At 38.2% G+C, this 21617-nt stretch overlaps 1 protein-coding gene across 1 annotated transcript in view; it reads right to left on the bottom strand.

Annotated features, from left to right (window-relative positions):
- The window catches only part of LOC139741703 (furin-like), a 63004-nt gene that overhangs the window by 23610 nt on the left and 17777 nt on the right, over window positions 1-21617 (bottom strand). Inside the window, exon 5 of the mRNA XM_071652285.1 lies at window positions 20445-20521. Coding sequence (XP_071508386.1) covers window positions 20445-20521 — 77 coding nt within the window. The remainder of the gene's footprint in view (window positions 1-20444; window positions 20522-21617) is intronic.

Raw genomic sequence — 21617 nt, 5'->3', positions numbered from 1 at the left:
GGGGGATCGTGGGATTAATAAATCAATTTTGTAACTTGTGTGCCATTCACTCAAACAGCACTGGGCAAATCATCGCAGGGGTTTTGAAAAAAAATCAAGATGGAACAATTTTCAAATTATAATGAGAAATGTGATAGTGATTTTCTTGTGTCAACACACAAAAATGAATGGTTTCTGCATCACATTGCAAAAATCAATTTTAAAACACCATTATTTTGGGTGTGTGTGTGCGTGTGTAAACAGGCTAATATATTCTCAAGGAATTGTAAATTGATTAGCATTACGGTATCCTCAGGAAACCAACTGACAGCCAATCTGTTCTCCAGACATTATGCACATTCCAGACACCATTCGGCCCTAATATACCGGTAATCGTATCCTATCCCAATGGGCTTATGAGACAAAACATCTTTAGTCAATATCTATAATATAGGCCCTATATTATATAGATATATACAGTGCAAAGGGGAGAATGGGAATTATAGGTCAATCATACGTCATATAGTATCTTTGCAAAACTATTTTTTGGCTTTGATATTGCAACAAACTAACATCATACTACTGCTAATGATGAGTACATTTGTAGTGGCACTGTTTTGCTTGATTAAGAAAAAAAAAACAGCTGGTGATCTTCCATTACCTATAGCAATGTGTTATCTTTATATGCCTAGCTGATATGTCTTCCCATAAATATATCTGCCCTGTAATAAAAGCAACAATAGAATACAACTAAGATCAAGGCTTCTCTCAAGAGCACACCTACTGCAGACATGACAGAGACAAGGTGAAAACTACAACCTCTTGAATTGGTCGTAGAAGTCATACTAACTGCAATCACATGTCGTCTTAAACAGGCTTTCTGATATCAATTAGGAAAGCTAATTAATTTGTTTCACATAGTTTATCATTTAACACTCTGACAGTGGCCACCATGATGAGTTTTTAGTGCTCAAGTGGTGCATTGTAACATGGTATAAAGCTGCATATAGGTTCCTACATATCTTCTTTATCATAATTGAACATTTCTAAGTACCCACTACAATCGGTTTCTATATGCTCACAGTGATGCATAACCAAGTCTGAATACAAATGGAAGAACAGGGACTTTCCTTATGGTGGATGGAGGCTCTGGAAATTCTCCTGAGCCCAGTTAGACATATGATATATTGCCTTGAGACGCACTTTCTCCATCTTTGCACATCCATGGCCTAGACGCGGCATTCATGGCAGGGAATTTGCATCTTAAATATCATTCCACTCACCTCTGGTTGTCTTGGAAATTTCAAAGGTAAGCTTTTAGTTAAATGGACGGTACAGTTCTAGATGCAATGAGGGAATGACAACAGCCCCTACTCTGCCTAATTCCATCTGTTTTTCCACGGACGAACAGACAGACAGGCACACACACAAACACACACAAATCAAACTATATACCTTTGCCAAGAACCGCACCAAGGATTTGTTCCTCCTGTTTCTGGATATTGCCGCCGTTTCTTTGAAAACCGCCCAGCAGGCGTACAAGCATGGACCTTAGTAATGCCAGCTACAATAGCCATAGGGTAAAGTCATTGATGACTTCCGTGCAGCATTTGGACCCCTTCCCCTCCCCTCTTTTTCAAGCCCTGTCTGTTTATTCATGGAGCTAGAATAGTATTAGCTCCATGGTTTATTCTACTCCACTACATGCTTGAATCACACTCTTGCCAAAACTTCAAGCAATTCATTTCATTTCATCACTGTAAGTGCCCAGAACTATATTATGTTATGTTTTGCATTCTACATGTAGAAAGAAAGATTGCTAGATACAGATGCATAATATGATAAAAACTGAGCACTCTCATTGATTCAACACACATGTACTCTGACAAGCCATATAAAACAGGGAAATAGATATGGACAATAAAGTATGTAGGCATTAGATAAATACACACCATCTGTAACAAAGTTTGTCTGCAAAAGTTTACTGCCAAATACACGTGCATTCTGCCAATTAAACTTTTCAGATTGGAGTGGAACAGTTAACAAAATTAGCTCACTATAAAAAGAAAATGAATACAAGCAAAAATGCCTCGTTACATCATATCTACTGCCCTCCTCCCCTTTTTATCTCATGGAATATTCATAAATATATGAAGTGACTATGTCATTCACCTTGTGTATCACCCGTACACTGCGTTTCACATAAGCACTGCTATCATTCTCAATTCAAGCAGGCCTCAGTTCCTAATCTTTGATCGTCGCAGAATGCGGAAATGCACCATGATCGGAGGCATGGGATGCCGCAGACGTCTGAGTGAGGGTGACATTTTTACTTTGCTTCAATTATGATCGCTCATTCACTCATGGCCATCACGGCACACACTGGAAATCAATATCAACCACTAAAACTGTTCATTTCATATTAAATCAATGCACCGCACCGCTTGGAGAACAGCATAGGGTGACATTTCCACAGACTCCAGCCGGATTTACAGGCAAGCACAATTCAAACCCCTTCAAAAGGTTTACTAACAAGAATTCCACAATGAAGAGTACCATAAAAGCAAAAACTTCTCGGCCATCAATCTTTCACACAGAGCAAGTTTCATATACTTTTTGGTATTTACTTTATATTATTTACCTTATACTCTCTTTAAGTGGGATTTCATGATTTAAAAAAAGAAAAAAATAATCCTATTGTAATTGCTCATTTTCCCACATCAGAAGTTACACGCAGTGATTGAAAGTTGAGAAAGAAATCAAGGCATCTTTGTCAGATAAATATACTTTGAGGTGAAGAAAGTGCAGTTGAGAGGAAACATTCTTGGAAAAATCAATCACCCGTAAAAAAAGCAACAAAAAAAACCAACAATAACAACAACAACACCAACAACAAATACAAGAAAAACACTGTGGGGCAACAGGTTGTTAATAGTATAACTGGAGCTCTACATGGTACCTACATCCTTTCAATAAAAAAATTTCCTTTCACTAACCATCAATCTATTTCTCTCTCTAATTTGGGTAATAAAACAAATAAAATCACTAAAAAGAATCCCCCATAAAATCCAAACAAAAACAAAAAGCATATTGTTACATCACAACAATCAATAGAAGCAACCTAAGAAATAAATCAAGCAAGACAAAAAAATAAATTAAATAAAGATTGCAGAATAGATGAAACTTATGCTACTTGTAAGCCACTCTTTAAGCCACCCATGCTACTTGCAAGGAAATAACAAATTACTTTGGAACAGGCTTACAGGTTGTATGTGGGTGCATACAGGATTTGTAGTGTGTCTGCCAGATTAGACTAGCTACAGGATTATCAAGGATCACAAAAAATGCATACATATATCCCGCTGATTGATGCTACATCATATCTGAGTGATTGATAATGACAACTTAATTACCCTCAGCCAACGATTTTTAATCCCAAATTAAATCATACCAAATACACGCAAATAAATGTTGTTGTCCTCCTGCGAAAGCTTACAGTGTCTGTAGCACACAATTTATATATGAGCCAAGAAACAAACAAATCCAATGCATGGCTGGGGGGAGAGAAAAAAAAAATCAACAAAATTTGCAGAATGATGTGTGTTTGACAATTGGCATTAAAGCAAGGTACAATACAAATACACATGCAAAGAGAGTGGTGATCAACACCATTAAATTTGCTCATTCCATCTTGGAAAATGTGAGAAGTAAGTGAAGCATTGTGCACTGCAAATCACTGATCATATGTGTACAAGTTCTCTTCCACATTAACATCAAAATGTCAAAACATTCCATCTGGATCGAATATTTGTAAAGTCAGAAAATGTTAATAGTAGGCCCATTTACACTTGCTTGGAAAAATCGTGATTTTTCTAAAATCGCGACATTTGGGTGTAAGTTGCTAAGCAACTACACCCAAACGCCCTCGAAACATCGCCAGAAAAATCGCCAGCCGGAGTGCGATTTTTTGAAACATCGCGAAGTTTGAGGCGAAGTTAGCGAGTGTAAACCCAAGCTGCAGATATATCGCGATTTTTCATCACGTGACTCTCGGTATCGGATTGCACCGGGAGTTTACGCGCGCTCCCGATCCCTCTTTGGAACGTGTAGAGAGCAACGGTATAGACAGCTGTGTACAGCCACAGGTCTAAACGGCCGATCCTCGGTCGGCTCATGGTCTCTCACCTCCCCCTCCCTGATGAAACTAGTACACTGTACGTGAGAACTACTACTGGTAGCAAACCTGAAGTTCTCCAACCACGTATCATCACCCCATGACAACTTAACAAAATAATGTTCTCCCAGAAATGCGTTGATTCAGTCAGATTGTGGGAGTGCCCGTACTGCTCTCGATAATTATATACGTTGTTTGTGGAATACAGGACTCAGGAGTACGTCACAAGTATAAGTTCTTGCTGTCGCCTGATAAAATACCAGTCCTAACTTCCGAGTCTTACTTCCCACTTTCGTCATATCGGCGAAATTTCATGATCCTCCTGAATGCTGCTGTAGATGAAGTTTTACACACCTACTACGTATGTGATCTAATGTAGCAAGCTATATAGTTTTACCGTAAGTAAACAGTCTCGAGAAGCACAAATCTATGTGTGCATTGTACTGATAAAAAGCCCTGGCTCAACGTTCCAACCAGCCAGCTGTGATCAAAATATACTGCACTGCAGTGAAAATGAACATATAGTGCGTGCTTCCATTCAGCTACCGTGTTGAAAACAGGTAAATTACGCATGCGCACTACCGACCAAAAAATCGCGATGTTTCGTGAAGCTCAAACTTCGCGTGCTTTTGCGCAAGTGTAAACGGTGGAACCAAAATATCGCGATTTTAAAAATCGCGATGTTAGTAAGTGTAAATGCGGCTACAGATTTGTCAGTCTACACATACACACACACACACACACACAAAATGACCTCATTTACCTCCATTTTATGGCACTGAAATACAGAATTCATGATATTGAGCACTACATAATTGGTAACAAGGACAACAAATTGGCCACTACCATTAAAAAAAAAAAAAAATTGACATTTTTTTTTTCCATACAAAGTACTTGTAGTCACTTTACCATCTGCCACAAGTTATAAGCCACTGATAATTCAATAGCATTGCTCTCACACATCATAATCCAATAATCTAGCCAGCGGCAGGAAACGGTTATACAATATCTGGTACGAGGAAATGTGTGCCCAAAACAAACGGAACAAGGCCATTCGCTGAACACCCATCATAACACATTAAAGCCCGGCCAACTTTCATTGCCATTTCAGTTTGTTCTCCACGCTGTCGTCCTTGCTGCTCAAACACTGGAGCGCTGCATATACCAACACAGAATCCTTTCTGTGCTTGCATGTGTGTGCACGCAGTTCCAGGAGTAGAATGTTTTAAATACACAGTAAGGAAAGTTATGATCGAACAATGAGAAGATGGAAGTACATTGTATCCACTGTTTCACATATTTAATCCTTGTCCAACATCACAGATCTTTCAACTCCTCTGACCAACTGGAAAAAAAAACACACAAAAAAAAAAAACACTCCCAATTTCAAAATGAGACCTTCAAGGGAAACTTTACAAACAAAAACACAAACCTTTTTTTTATATATGTTTTATTGATTTCAACTGATGACATCACATACAAGTAAGTGGCCCTTTAAGTTCATAAATTTTTGAAAGTGACACTGCCCCTTTAATAATCTACAACTGAGTCTTTTTTATAGCCCTGTGCACATAGTGGACAAAAGATGAGAGCTGCTGACCAACAGGAAGAAAGACTACAAAGCTGTCCGAGTACCAAACACACAAGACCGCGTTCTATGTCCACCAAAAACACCGCAGTCACACAGCCTGTCTGTGATTGGACACTACGGTTCTACTTTCAGACGGCTTGATAATCTTTGCTGTTTCCACAGAAGGTACAAATGTACACCCTAAAACTTTGAGAAACAGCCATAAGTGTAGAACATGCAGAGGCCAGAGGCCACGCTATAGCTTCCCAAAAATACTATCTCCAAATTAGCACTTTGTGTAGGCTAGAATTCAGACAATGCCTAGCCCTAAAGGTCCTACCCCAGTCTGGCAAGATGCATCTGTAAAACTCATAAAGGCACAAGACCTCGCTACATTCAGCCTCATCGACTTCCACTATTTCTCACAGACTGCGTAACTTGCCCTTGACATTCATATACTTTGTATCCATCAGATGTTGGAATAAGCACAGTACTGATATTGAAATACCACTCCTTCCCCCTCCCATCTCATATGCAGATATGATTGTGAACTTTATCATTGTTTTCCGATAACAAGTGAAATTTAAAGAGTCCATGAATTTTTTTTTTCTTCTGTCCAATTTTGGTGAGTAGCTACAAACCTCACCGATTTCTTTCTGTTCGATCTCTGGTTGTTAAAAAAAGTTACAGAGCACCTGCCGGCTGCTGATTGGCTGTGCAAGACTTGATGCAGACCAAGCTCGTAAACTGAGCTATGAAGTAGGCACAAATATACCGTACCTCCATCTCTGCAGGCAGCATGCCACAGCATTTGAAATGTATCTGTATTAATCAGTTCAATGTAGATAACTCGCTAAGCCATGGACAATCAATCACTGTCATCCACTGGAGGCACAAAGATTCTTCGGTAAAGCGCAGGACTTGGCACAGTGAGGAGCGCAAAGGGGTCTGTCAGAGTAGAGTTTGCTCCTCACTACTCCCCCTCCTCTCCCCCCTCCCCCCCCCCCCCCCCAAAAAAATGGAACATTCAACTTGGTATAGCACACATGTTGCAGATCAGTGGATTGAAGGCAACAGACTCTGAAATGTAGGATCCCAAGTTCAAGTCTGCTGGCAGCCACCACACCCTGAGGTAAGGTACTTTACCCTCATTGCCTAGAGAAAATCTGAGAGTGTGACCAAACGTTTCCACCAAATGTTAATTCACTATCGTAACAAACTTTGAACCCATGTACAAGCACTAAACCTACAGTCCATAGCTTTGACATACGTTTTCAAGTACTGTACAATACTGAAATTCAAGAGCTATATTTTACACGTAGATGTAATCATGTACATGTCATGATCAGAGCAAAATCATTTTGAACAAACTGTACTGTTGCTACCTGGAATTCGACAAAGTTGAATGTTATATCCAGCTGTCAGTCAAAAATAAAATACCAGTCATTGTTTGGATAAACATAATTATGTCATAGTGGAACATTTGTCATGTTTTCAAAAAAGGAAAGAACATTCTCGGAATGTCCCTCACCACCACTCCACCCCCCCCCCCCCCCCCCCCCGTACATCCTTGTGAAAAAAAACAAAAAATGGCAAACAGCACAAATACAGAGCAACGAGATTCTTGCTTAAAAAACTGTATAAGCTGTTGTTTTTGTGAAAATTTATGTTTCAAGAAATTTGCAAATCACTGCTGGACTGGGAATTTCATAACATGCGATAATGTTGCCATGCGCTATGTCTGTAGTGCTCTAATACGATAGCCTCAATAAAAATTCACAAAAACAACGTCTCCTGGAATGTCTGTAACCTCCTCATTCGCGAAAATACCTGTACATGAAAATAACAACTTATACAGTAAATGTTGTATTCTTCTCAATGCGTTAAACCTGGAATTCAGGGAAGTACCGGTAGTGCATCAGACAACTCAAAATCTAGGTTACAGTACAAACAAGTGGCAAAGACAATAGTGCAAGGTGCCATCTGCATTGCAGGTAGCAGAATATTCATATTGAAGGTGTGTTTTACACTAAGAAAACCTTGACTAACTCATAGGCTCAATACTGTGACATCTAACAAATGATGACCTACGTTGCCTAGACTAAGCAGAATGTTCTGAACATCTTTAGGCTTGAAATTCCCTTTCAGGGGTGTTCTAAATCCCTCAACATCACCATGAGGTTTGTAACTTCCCTTACAAGAGTATTTCAAACCCTCTGGATAGACTACCCTGTATGTGGCATCCCATACCAGTGCATAATAGTTCTAGCAGTGAGTTCCTTGCAACGGCAAAAAGAATCACTTCGCATGGGCAAGGTATGAGCAGGATAATCGCACTGTGTATTCTGCATGTCCAGGGACGCAATTTGCCCTCTATCATACCCCCCTCACCTCCCCTCACCCTTTCTTCATCCCCCCCCCCCCCCCCGGCTCCTCCCTATTCCCCTCCTCCATACTTCTTATTCCCCCTGATGCATCATCGCCGAACGAAAAGGTGGCATCACCACTGAAGCAAACTGCCCACGGGGGGCCACGCACGTGCTCACTGTGTGTGAAATGTTCCATCGCAAAAGTCATCCGCATCTCGCAGGGCAAATTCCATCGATATGGATTGGGCATACAGCGCTTAGCATTACATCTTGTGACACCGTTGAGCATATGCTGCCAAAATTCCATCTTCCCTACAAAATCCTCTCACTGCCTAACAAACATAACAGCATTTCTTCTATATATATACAGAACATCCTCAGCATCTTGCGCTTCAATCACTTTTTTTTGTCTTTTTTACTAGTAAACGTTTTAGTCATGTTCACATTCCTAATGATCATTTGTAATAACAAATATCATCTATTCAGTTTATCCACGACTGTTGTCAAGGGAACACACCCACACTGTACCAATTCATTCCGTGTGTCCCATTATGTCATACATTCACACCTTGGCAGTCTATTTGCATACAGGGTAAGATTACATTATTAACATTACCTCTGAATTAATTTGTACTATTGTCACTGCAAAGACAAAATGTGTTCTGTGATCAAGTACATTACGAGGGTAAAGGTTTTTTTATCAGTTTCTCATCAGCAACAATTCTTTGTGGCCAAGTCCCTGATGTCCGTTTTATGAGAATACTTTTATCAGCACATTATTCAGAATGGAGGATGAAGAATTATTTCTCCCCCCTCAAGAATAGTTTAAAGTGCAGAACTACGAGATTTGCCATGCACCATTTCATTTCACCTTTTTTCAGGACCACAAAAAAAAAAATGCTTCAAAGGTATTGTTGTTGTTGTTTTTTCCTTCATGTGCATTATCATCAGAATGCCACACACAAGTGAGTTGGTCATGGATTGTCAAAATAAAAATACATTTTCATATTCTTACCAATCTCCTTACAAGGCTTACATATGATCTATATATCAACTGGAAAAGTACTCGGAGAGCGCAGACATCCGCCAAGCCAGCAACTCATTTCCACCAAAAATCTCTTTGCCAAAAGATTAAAAAATCCTTCAAAAATCCATACAAATCCCGCGGATCGCTACCAAAATGCCATCATCTGTTCATTGAGTTACTATCGACTTTTCCTGCAAGTTCCATTCAAATCCGTTCACTACTTTTAGAGTTATTTTGCAAGCAGACAAACCAATGCCGATGATCACTCAACCTCCTTCCTTGGCAGAGGTAATAATCAATGATCGCTATACGAGATAACAATGCAAATTTATGTCCCTGTCTATTGACTTTCCTTTTTTTTAAAGATGAAAGAAACAAAATTGTCTCTATGTATCCACATCCAACCAATGATAGATCAAACCCTTTAAAAGTGCAAAGAGTCATCTTCTCCCGGTAATTACACCTTGGCAGAAACATACATTTCCCCTCGGGGGGAAAAGTATGGAAATAAAGAAGTTCGAACGCATGGCCGAAGATGCATCTCACATGAGACACAAATCTTCCCGTAAATGATTGCGGTAAAGACGTTTGCGATCATTGGCAGATTGCAATAATTGCGGTCACCATGGCAACGACTTGGATGCTCAGAGTTGATTGTCTTCTGCCCAGTTACTGCTATCATACTGCCTGCAATTATTACAAATTACATTAAAGGCAAACATCTTTACAAAACGGACTCATTGTCTTTGATCATATTCTTGATTAATCTATCTTTTTTAAAACTTTCTTTTAATAGCAGCACACAATGTACCATATTATTGACTATTTACAGTGTATCATAGGTAGACATATTTACATGATTCAGAAACAAATACTAGATGTTGTTCACATTTAAGGCATAATTTACCATTTGCAGATGAAACAGAAACCCAGCATTAGTGCTTTAAAATAGTTCTGAACTGTGAGTTAGGGATAGAAACAACCACTGTAAAAATTTGAGTCCTTTTAATAGATGTTAAGTATTGTTAAATATGCAAAATGTGAACAATAGTTATAATAAGAATTCTTCCAGATCTAACCGTCTACAGTTATGGTTTATTGAAAAAAATACTGATATCTCCTTATAATTTAGGCCTTCTTGCAAAAATTTTGTATGGTAGGATGTTTTGTGACACAACAGACCTACACATATGCATCAAATGTGATATCTTGAACATTTTTAAAATCACTTCTCCCAATGGTAAACTGGACCTCTAAAGGCGAAACGTAGTTCTCATAAGCTTGCAGAACTGTCGTTTTTGCTCCAAAATGTACAAATATGCATAAGAAATGTGCGAAATAACGCTCTGATAAAACAATTTCAGTAGGGCAACAACGAAAATGCAAAATATTACCCAAACAGATACGTCAGAAGTAATTCAATCTCAGAGCATACGTGATCATGGTTGCTATGTGATGTTACATATTCAATTACATTGATTGCAATATATCGGGCCACAGCAGTATCCATTCCCATGCATGCAGCAGCTGGTTAGCTGCATGCGATTCAATACCATTGCCAGTGCATGAGTCAATCATCACGTACTAGCAGCATTCTACATACCCACTACTGAATGGGGAGGGCGCTTCAGGAATAGAATTCGCAGTGCCGTATAAAACGAGAGTCTGGACAACCGCTAAAATTGGACGCCATGCCGTTACTCAGCGTATTACGCGTTAGAAGGTTAGCGCCTATACTCAGACGTAATAATGAAAGCAAGCCAAATAAGGGGTAGTGAACAATGCACACTGCGTATGAGCACACTTTGGTAACGACATGGCTCCACGAAGATCACGGGACCAGTTTTGACCAATCACAGGCTTCAAAACTCATAAGCCGAAAACTAAGTTGGCCAGACCCTCTTTATATACAGCACTGAGAAGTCGGGTACACTGACCTTTATCATTTCATACTTTGGATCTCAAGATTCTCTAAAATAACTCATTATCCTAGAAAGCTGCGTCACCCAGACAAGTTTCTTGGTAGAGCCTTCCGATATACTGCAAGCAAATTCCAAATGGTGGAACATGAATTTTGAGAGCCCCTCTGAGAACTATGTTTTAACAGCTTTAATATGTGACCATGGGGGAGGGGGTAGGAAAACAGAAGCAGGTTGCCAAAAAAAAAAAAAAAAATTGAAGAACCCAAGTAAAGAGAGCGTTTCCTGAAATGTCTATCACAATGCAATCCACTCTTGTTGAATTTAGGGGTTTTCCCTTTTTATGCAAGCATGAAAATTGAAAAGTGCAGAACGCAATAATTCTGCCATTGGCTTCCTCTGATATCAAATTTTTTAAAAAAGAAGTACTACATCTGAAAAATGAATCAACCTCAATAAACACAATCCCCGGACATGAACCTGTCTCATATATTTGGAATCATTGTTCCTTATTTCCATTTAGGGAACACAAATGTGCAATAACAATTTTGTGTTTGCGTGTGTAAATGTTCGGGGTTTTTTTTATAGGATATTACCCTGGCATGATTACTCGAGAGAACCAACAATATTCTATTACTAATGGTTTAATATGCATGGGAGAAATCATTGTACTACGCTAAAAACCACAATCAACTACTCTGCATTATGTGACGTGTTCGTAGCCTTCTAAAAACTGTCAAGTGTTTTTCACTATTCATAAGAATAAATATACTTTGTCCACCTCGTGAACTCCAAAACGATAACTTAACTTTATCCCCATGCAAGCCCTCATTTGGCATACACTTCAAATGCTACTTGCCAATGATTATGACTTGGAGTAGCATTTATCATTGGTGAACATTTTACTGCAATGACTCCACAACATCTCAAAAAATGGAAGCGAGGAAATAAATTGCTCTAAGCATCTTCCCCTTCATTTCTTTCTGATCTCTTTTTTTCCGGTGGCTGCTAGCTGCTCGCGCAAATGTCATGAGATGGCCGCAAAACTGTGAAATATCGATCGCAATCAGCATTCCATTAGCCCGCACACCTCGCACGGAAACCCAAACTGGCCAAATCCACCTACGGCTGAACGTCTCGCAAACAAGGAATGCTGCCTTGAATCAGGCAGTCCTCATTTTGTGCAACCCTTTCACTTTCAGCGATTATATCACTTGTTTACTGGCATTTTTCGTTTTGTGAACTGCTGGTAGCAAAATCGAAGATTGAATTGCCTCCCGTGGAAGAAATGAGAACAGCTTTTCCAGATTTTTGTATTGTGATATTCTTACAGTTATCTTAATGGCTTTTGAAATCATGATATGGGGGGGGGGGATTTCGCAGAGTTGGTTTATGCCCTCGAGTCCTGAATGGCATACAGTGATGTATCATCTCAATGTCCTAGCAAATGCATTACATGTAATGTGTGTGTTTGTTGGTATGTGTATGAGCAAGTGCTTTTAATTCTTATAGCATAACCTGAAGCTGAAGTGTACCCAGTTGCATATGTACAATTATTACTTTTGTCCTCTGAATCAAGTTGGGATTTAAAGACATTTAGCATCAGCATGATGCAACATCACACACAATACAATCGGAGATGCCACTAACTCCAGCTTGCCCACACTCCCCAGGAGTGATTATTGTTACCATGACAACCAGCTGAAATTATCAGGTTCACCTACGATGCACGGTCAGTGACATGGGTTAGATGCACCTGCATGTTGTAGGTAAAATAATAATCTGACAGATTGCACCGTTACACTTTGCGAGAGAGTTAATTGTTATCAACTTCACATGAGATCTCAGCGTGGTTTCAGTGCAACAACACAGATGTAAAAATGGCGTGAACCGAGATGCAGCCATCTGCGGGAGTCGCCTCATTCACACTTCGCAGAAGGCCAGGCTTATTGGTTCGGACTAACATTCACATGTGTAGTCAGAGTATAAACACAGGTGCACATTATGAACACATACAGAGGTGTATCATTAAAGCACAGCAGGGAAAAGTGATGAGACGGCTTTTGCCCCATGAAAGCGCTATTGACGTGCTGAAGTACCTGCACTGCACAATTATAACCGTTATCTCTGTCAAGGAGGTTATGGTTTTGCCAGTGTTGGTTTGTCTGTCTGTCAGTTTGAAAGAAGAAGAAAAAAAAAAAAAAAACCTCAAAAAGTTGAGAAAGGATTTGGATGAAACTTACAGGAAAAGATGATAATGACACAAGGAACACATGATTAAATTTTGGTAGTGATCCAGACCATCATCTGGATACAGGAATTTGTTTGAATTTTCTAGGGATAATCACTGTCAAATAGGGCCAACAAACAAGGAAGTTCAAACTGCATGTATTACAGGTGTGCATTTATGCACTGAGCGAGCGCTCGAGGCGCAGCAGGAAGCTGGTAAGGTAGACTCAGAGACACTATAAAAGGTGTCTTTTATCATTGGGAAATTGGGCGATTTTCAGCATGCGTGTATGGGTGGAAATGAGCTGCTTGGCAGAGGTCTATGCTCTCCAAGTGCCTCTCTAGTTTGAAGATGAAGCAACCAGCATGATCATAAGAATCCCAACGACTGGTACATTATCTCTTCAGAGTAAGAAATCTTTTCCTTCCTCCCTCTTATCCCCCCCCCCCCCCCCCCCCCACCTACGCAGGGGTAATGACCTCCGATTCATCATGTGTCACTGGCAGAACACCCAAGTGTCGGGGGAAAGACAGCAACTGTTCAACTGAAGGTGATGAATGGAGCTGTGATAATCCATGTAAAAGACATTTTAGCTGTCTCTTGGCACAGAGTCAAAGCAAAGAGCTGGTGATCCCAGAACATGAACGCCATAAAAAAACAGCAAATTAGTAGAGACAAGACAAATCTTGGCAAAAAAATCATGCCATACCTCAGAAAGTTAGGCCAATCTTATCGACAATAAATCGGCTCACATTGCGTCCTACAGCCATCAAGAAATGGCCCACTTCCAATCACATGAGCTTAAAGTCACCATCATTCATGACATGTTTTTATGCCTGGAAAATACAGTAAAAAAAAAACTAATATGTTTCTCTCTCAGCTACTGTAAAACCACAAATGTTTGCGTGCATTTTAATTTTGCAAATTTCGCGAGAGGCAAGATTAATGAAATTAAAATGCATGAGAAAGTTCTTGTCTACACTACATGCATTGAAATGCCAGTGGCAATTCGCGAAAACTTCGTGCCGCAAAAATATCTTGCTTAACAGTATTGGATTACGTCTTCTTGCTTGTCTTAAACGTTACAATGGAACAAAATGCCTTTCCTCTTGAAAGTAAAAGTTTGAATTTCACATAAGGAATTATTTCTATCAGAATATGTCAGAAGCACATAGTACGCTTTCCTTTAAAATGTGTTTATGAGTTCATACATTTATGATTTATATCATTCACATTAACAACTTTAAATTTCTTTCTTTTTTTTGTAAATGCATGCTACCCTCATATCACACTTCTGATAAAATGTTAACTTCTATAAAGAATGCACTGCACATGCAACCATATTTACTGCAATAGTGAATATCAAGCCAGCACTATGTAGTGACTGACTTGAATGAACTTTCATACACAAAAGAGCATATAAACCATAAAATATAAATGGCAAGAAAATAAAATCATATTCATACAAATCTTACACAGGTGAAGGAAAAACAAATTGTTGCATACCACAAAAAATGTAGTGAGATGGAGATAATCTGACTAAACATACAATTATACACAAACTGCCTGAGATGCAAATGAGCATTTTTACAAATAAAATCTTTTCTTAACCAATCTCCAGCAAATCAAGATGCAAAAAAAAAAACAGACAAAAACAACAACAAAACAGTACCAGAGACTCCAACCCCAAGCACCTTCTGATCGCGAGATTCTCCCGCCTGAAACCCCTAGCAAACGGGAGACTCCAATTTGATGTGCGCGAAGAGCGAAGTTCCTTGCGGCCGGGGTCCAGGGCCCGCTTAAGGACCCTGGAAGCTCTAGGGTTCTAGATGCTCTCTCGTCCTATCTAAGGCTTATTTTTCAACATACAATGATATTAAGTAAGAAATCATTTCAAGCAGGAGACACAGAGCCAGGGCGGGAGAAATCAAATCTCAAGCGGGAGAACGGGAGATTTTGCAAAAATGGGCTTTCTGCCGGAGATCTCCCATCGAAAACAGGAGAGTTGGAGTCTCTACAGTACCCATCCACAATAGGGATTCTGGGTTGGCTCAAGGGTGAAGGATAATGGAAATCACATACAGTGTATATATCTATTGGAAAAGTCCAAACACAGAACAAGCTGCAAAGCCACAAATAATCCAATCTCCATAGCTAAAATGGACACAAATATCACAGAATACCTCGTGAAATAGGTATAGAGCATATTTCTCACACTTTCTTTATATATCTCAAAAAAGCAGGCATTATTGAACATTTATGATACATATCATTACATGCAAAAAATTTGTGAATATATACTGTAAAAGTGGAAATTTTCACGGTGTTGTAATTTTCGCGCAATAAAAACATCTGAATATTTTACACGTCATACAGTTCAATAAAAAGTGTCTTGATTTCGCAGAATAAAAAAACAAGCGAAATTCATCTTACCCAGCTGAGCGCGAAAAATTACTCACGCAAAAATAACCACTTTTACAGTATGCATTCATGTAAATATATAGATGTTGGTATGTCTAGTGACAAAGTTATGGAGTTTGTCTGCCTGTCTTTTAATGCTTTCAGTCATTTAGTACCTACATCATTTCCACTCCCATTTATTGTAACTTCCTAATTTCTTTTCCTGAACGAAAGCGAACCCTTGTTTCCCAGTGTCGTAGTGGGGGAAAATTTTAAACAGCAATACAGATTGTGTCTCAGAGGGTCTTTGATGTATGAGTGGAATGCCGCAACAGACTCCAATGTGAGAAATGAGCCAGAACTAATACCTCGGCAAACTGCCATCTTGAAAGAAGAAAATTTGTTTTTAAAAAGAGGTGTGGCAGGGCCGAAGCTATATGAGGCGGATCTGTATATATTCTGCAGAACAAAAGCAGCACATCTAATCGTCCTCTCTTTCAGGCTACAACAATATGTTTGCCAAATTGATTCCCACTGCCAAATCCTCCTCTCAAAAATATTGTCCAGGCAATCAATATTTTTTATTAATGTATCATTTCCATGTAAATATTGAAATAATGCTTGTAGATGAAAGAAGAATCTGTGCAAACATAAATTTTCTCATGTAGACAACGCGCGGGATGCAACCACAAGAGCAAACAATTAACAAATGGTAGTTAAATGGTGCTCCAACCTTGCTTCTTCCTTTTAACGAGGATAAAAGGGAAAAACTGTACTATTTGCCCTCTGCACAAAGACGGCTGGTTAGATGTCAGATCATTCATTGAGAACATTTGTTTACACAACCATCTTTTTTCTTTATTCCATTATGGGACCTTGCACAGATAAAATACTACAATGTTTCATGGCTCATTTAGTTTAATACTTGGGCATGAGAAGGGCCCTTGTAGCATACTCAATTTCTTTGAATCATATTGATGCATCATCATAAATTCCCATGAAATCAAAAGGATTATGCTTTGAAAAAAAAATCTAATCAGACTCTGGGTCTAAATTTCTGTTCTAGTTGTCTCTTTCTCTTTGAGTTCTATATATTCCCTTCAAAATTAAGAATCTTGTTTGACTTCCCTTTAGGCATATCACCAAATAAATAAATTAATTAATTAATCAAAAAATAAGAAGTTTGCAAGAACAAGCTTCATGGCTGGCTGCCATGATACACTGACAAACATCTCATTCTGGTAGGCTATGGCATGTATTCAGCTTAAAATGCAATTCCATCCCATATTCAAGTTGGTTTTCGTAGATAGAATAAAATTGATCATACAGAATGGTAAAGCTTTCATCAAACTTGGACCTAAACTATAAAGAAAAAATTATGAACTTTTTTATTGTCACACGGTATTACTAAAAAAAAAAGAACAGTTGAATCATACTTGAGATGAGGTCATGATACCAAGTTTCAAATTGACATGCACACAAATCTTTAATACTTTTTTCCTGTTTCTTTTCTTTTGCATAAAATCAAACAGAAAAAAAAAAACATTGCACCAATATCCCTTATATATGATTTTGATCAAATCTGTACCTGTATAATATCTATGTGAACACACTCATGGGAGATCTGTAAGTTAAGTGTGGCATCATCACCCTAGCCAAACCAATATTCAAATTATGGTTAGGGTCAATATCAGTAATAGACTGCAAATATATGAACTGCAGAATTCCACAAATTTCTCAATATATTATGTCTATTTCAATGAAACTTCTACTGCCCTGTGCTCCTGATTGAACCCTATGAAATTCAATTTCAACATGGTGTGGAGATACTATGTGCTTTAAGGGACAAGTTAAAATAAAACAAAAAATCACCTTCTCACCGGCTTATATCTGTTCACAGATTTTTGGCGGCAAAACAACAAAAGGAAAGATGAGACAACGATTGAAAGGATGACTTCTCACTTTTGGAGAGCGCGACGTAGAACACCGACATGCAACAATGATCAAAGCAACTTTGCAACAGATATGATATGCAGTACAAACATGAAAAGCACATAATCACTTTTATCATCAAATAGGACACGAGACACAATACATGCCACAAGATCAAATATCTCTTCTTCTTTTTCTTCAAGTTTTTCTCATTTTTTCTACAAAAAAAAAGAGATTGAGACTGACAACGCGAGGCGCCCAACCTGTTGACGTTCTTTTTCTCATAGCGAGGCGTGGGATCTGCGTCGTGGTCATTCAAATCAAAGCTGGCCCCGGCATTCTATTCAATTGGCATGCCACATGTTTGTAATGCAGAAATGAATTAATGGGGGGAGAAAAATACAAGAAACAGGATAGAATGAGATAGAGATATATGTTATGATGTAAAATGCCATTACAATTGTAGGTGATCATTCAAACTCTCATACAGAATATGGAAGCAAGAACAGAGCTGGTTATTCAAGACGCGTAATACGTTAATCTCAAATCCAATGGAAAAAAAAAGGGTTACAAAGAAGAAAATGAATAAGAAGATGAACTGGCATTAGAGAAATAATCTTTAAAATGTGCAGTGTCTTTCAGTGTGGATTATTCCATGTTTTTGCAGCATTCAGAATGAGCGTCTTTTATCAATGTGGACTTTTACCACTTTTCAAGACAAAGCTGCTACAGTGAAACTCTAGAAGCACAATTTAACTCGTCACATCACAGAACTTATACTTTAAATTTATCACTGCATGATCAAACATTTAGCATATAAGATGTGAATCTTACAGCCTATTAGATACTACTGCTTTGTCTGTTTGGTACTGTATTTTTTAATCTGCTTTTAAATTCTGAAAAAAAAGGCCAAATATATAATTTGTCCATGTTTGCTGCCTCCAACTCAATCTGCATGAACAATGCTCTACACCGTACAATGGCTTCAGCAAGGTTATGGAGTGACATGCTTCTTTCACAAAAATGTGAAAGTTGTCATATTTCACTCACAAAAGCAATGGAAGCATATCAGACGACATTACAAAAGCGCCTGAATAGAAGACGGAGTGAGGACGCCCCCTCAGAAGGAAAGACACGGATGACATTTTCAACACTGAAAGTGGCATTTTTAACGTCCATAACTGTCTGATCTCGCTTGACTTTTCACTAAGATCTTGCTTTTGCTTGATTTCCTTCAAAATTCTTTCAGCAGTTAAGTCCTTCCCAGGCTCTTACCAACAACACTGTACTGTAGCTGTGCTCACAAAAGCAGAGGATATTACTATTCTCATAACCAAAGAACACCCATCAAATAGTAAGTAAATCTATTATACGTGTATGCAGTCTTTTCATTGCATCATGAGCCATACTGCGATTCATTTTTTTTTTCAGATCTTATCCGTCTGATATTTTCAAATGTGATTGAAGTCACAGTCATATTGGGGTTCAGTGAAACCTCACACCACCAAAATCACACATTTCATGAAATGAATAATAATAATCTTGTACATTCAAAAACCTTGCAGATTAGTTTGTTAGATTTTTTTTTAATAGAGGTAAAGAAATGAGGAATATCAAACAAATTGTCATACCTGAAAAATAAACAGAGATGAGGAGATTAGTAATTAGCAGGTCAGGGCTTGCAGTGACTAAATGATATCACAACAATGAAAGCATGCCAGTGGGTAGGTGCAATGCCAAATTCCACCAGATAGAATGCACTGGAATGGCAAACTACTGTATCAACATGTTATGCATACTAAATATACCAACATATCAGAATAGAATGAAAAGCAATCATACAAGATAAAAATATTAACTTACCTTTGCAAGTTTGTATTCTTTGAACTCAAAATGTGATCCATTTGAGTTGTCAACGATTAGCCCACAATCATGGAACATTGGCACAGCAACATGTTAATGCATGCAATGTGAAAGTATATACCTTGTAAAGGCAACTGTGTTTTTGTTCTCCTTTTTGTTAACTTCTTTGTTCCATACTCCCCTCTTCCCCCCCCCCCCAAAAAAAAAAAAAAAAAAATCAAAAAGTTAGCATTAAAAAAAAATAGCTGTAATTGAGTGTAAGCTTTTCAAACACTTTTAACTGCTGAACAAATTACATCAATTCTAGAAACTAAAATTCTTTCAATTACATGGATTTTAGAGGTCATTTATTCACTTCACATTACATTCTTTCTTTATTTCTTTCTTCCCTTTTTTGTGGGATTAGGTAAGCTAGGGTGGGCAAAGGGATGAAAAATAGAATTCCTGAAAGCTTCAAAGGTCATGAAACGTTTAGAAATGTGCACCATCATAAGCCGGTGGCCAGTGCACCTTCACAGCCTTGTCAGTTCAGAATTCTGATGCATCATCCTTTAATACAGCATAGTATCTGTTTTTGGTTCACTTCCATTTTTTGAGGTTCAATTATACTGCTCTTTCAACAAGTCAGAGATTTTGTCATTGTTGTTGCTCACAAAGCCCCAATCAGCAATTTCTAGCATATTTCAAGCATGAATTGTTTGAGTAAACCTGCTGTGCTGACACATGTATTGATTTGTCAGAAAATGAATGTATTATAAGTATTTCTGCAATAATTCATTGCTCTAGACATCAATCAATATTTCCTCCTTGTTCTTTGAAAAAAAAAAAATTGTTAGCCTAATTGGCATGACCCATTCAAGATATAAAAAATATTGAGTAAGTTGCCTTGACAAGACATTTACCATCATGCAAGAAATTTCAAATGCAACTGATGTTGGGTTATTTTTTTTTTCTACTCTATGTTCAGAAAAGTTTTGGCACCTGTTTTCGTTGCTATAGTTGTATCTGGGTTCTGGGTCATCGTCGTTGCTATTGACATCATAACTTGCATTCGCCATCTGCGCATCACAAAGACATGTAAACACAAAGTATATCCACTATACCGCACACAAATTTTCACAAATGCATGCAGCAAAATAAAGCAGGTAACAGTCTATTCAAAGAAATCATGAAATGACAACATGGATTCTGAACAATAGGCTTTGGGATGAAGCAAGACCGTGTATTATGCTTGCCTTGATTAATATCCCAGTTGAATGATCATTCATCAATTTCTAGTAACGGCACATCACTATTAGATAGATTCGAGAAACAGAGCTGCTGAGTGGCCTCCACACAAGGGCAACAAATCATATTGTCAAAATACGTTTACCAAAAAAAAGTATTAGGACTGCGTCACCAAAGTAATGGCAGGGATCCATGTTACCATTTCACTGAACATATAATGCACATTATATGATTGAGGATGTAATGCGTAAATCATCCATAATTCTGTAACACAAAGAATGAAAAGAACAAAACAATAGAGAATTGTGTAGTTCTCTGTACTTAAAGGACAAGTTCACCTTCATAAACATAAGGATTGAGTAAATGCAACAATATTAGTAGAACACATCAGTGAAAGTTTGAGGAAAAGTGGACAATCGATGCAGAAGTTATGAATTTTTTAAATTTTTGTGTTGGAACCGCTGGATGAGGAGACTACTACAGCTTGTAAGTCATATGCGTACAACAGTATAAAGAAAATGTAAAAGAAAATTCAACATATTTTCACTTTTTCGCATAATAAAAGAGCACTTGACTTGCCTCTTTCTAAAGGCAGGGGGAATAATATTACCCATAACATTTGTCGGTAACAAGTCAGGGGAATGTGTACTTTTTTCAAAAAATGGAATTTTGTGAAATTCTCTTTATGTTTTCCTTATATTGTTGTACGCATGTGACATCTAAGTTATTCACACACTGCAGTAGTCTTCTCGTCCAGCGGGTACTGCACAAAAACTTCAAAAATTCATAACTTTTGAACGGATTGTCTGATTTTCCTCAAACTTTCAATGATGTGTTCTACTAATATTGCTACATTCTCTCAATCCTTATGTTTATGAAGGTGAACTTGTCCTTTAAGCAGGCTTTGAACTTTGAGAGCACATTTGC

The sequence above is a fragment of the Diadema antillarum genome, unplaced genomic scaffold (genome assembly GCF_040938485.1).
Source record: "Diadema antillarum isolate AM-2024a unplaced genomic scaffold, OU_Dant_1.0 seq00000946_RagTag, whole genome shotgun sequence".
Taxonomy (NCBI): Eukaryota; Metazoa; Echinodermata; class Echinoidea; order Diadematoida; family Diadematidae; genus Diadema; species Diadema antillarum.
The sequence above is the reverse complement of the archived record's forward strand: the minus strand, read 5'-3'. Positions and strand labels throughout refer to the sequence as shown.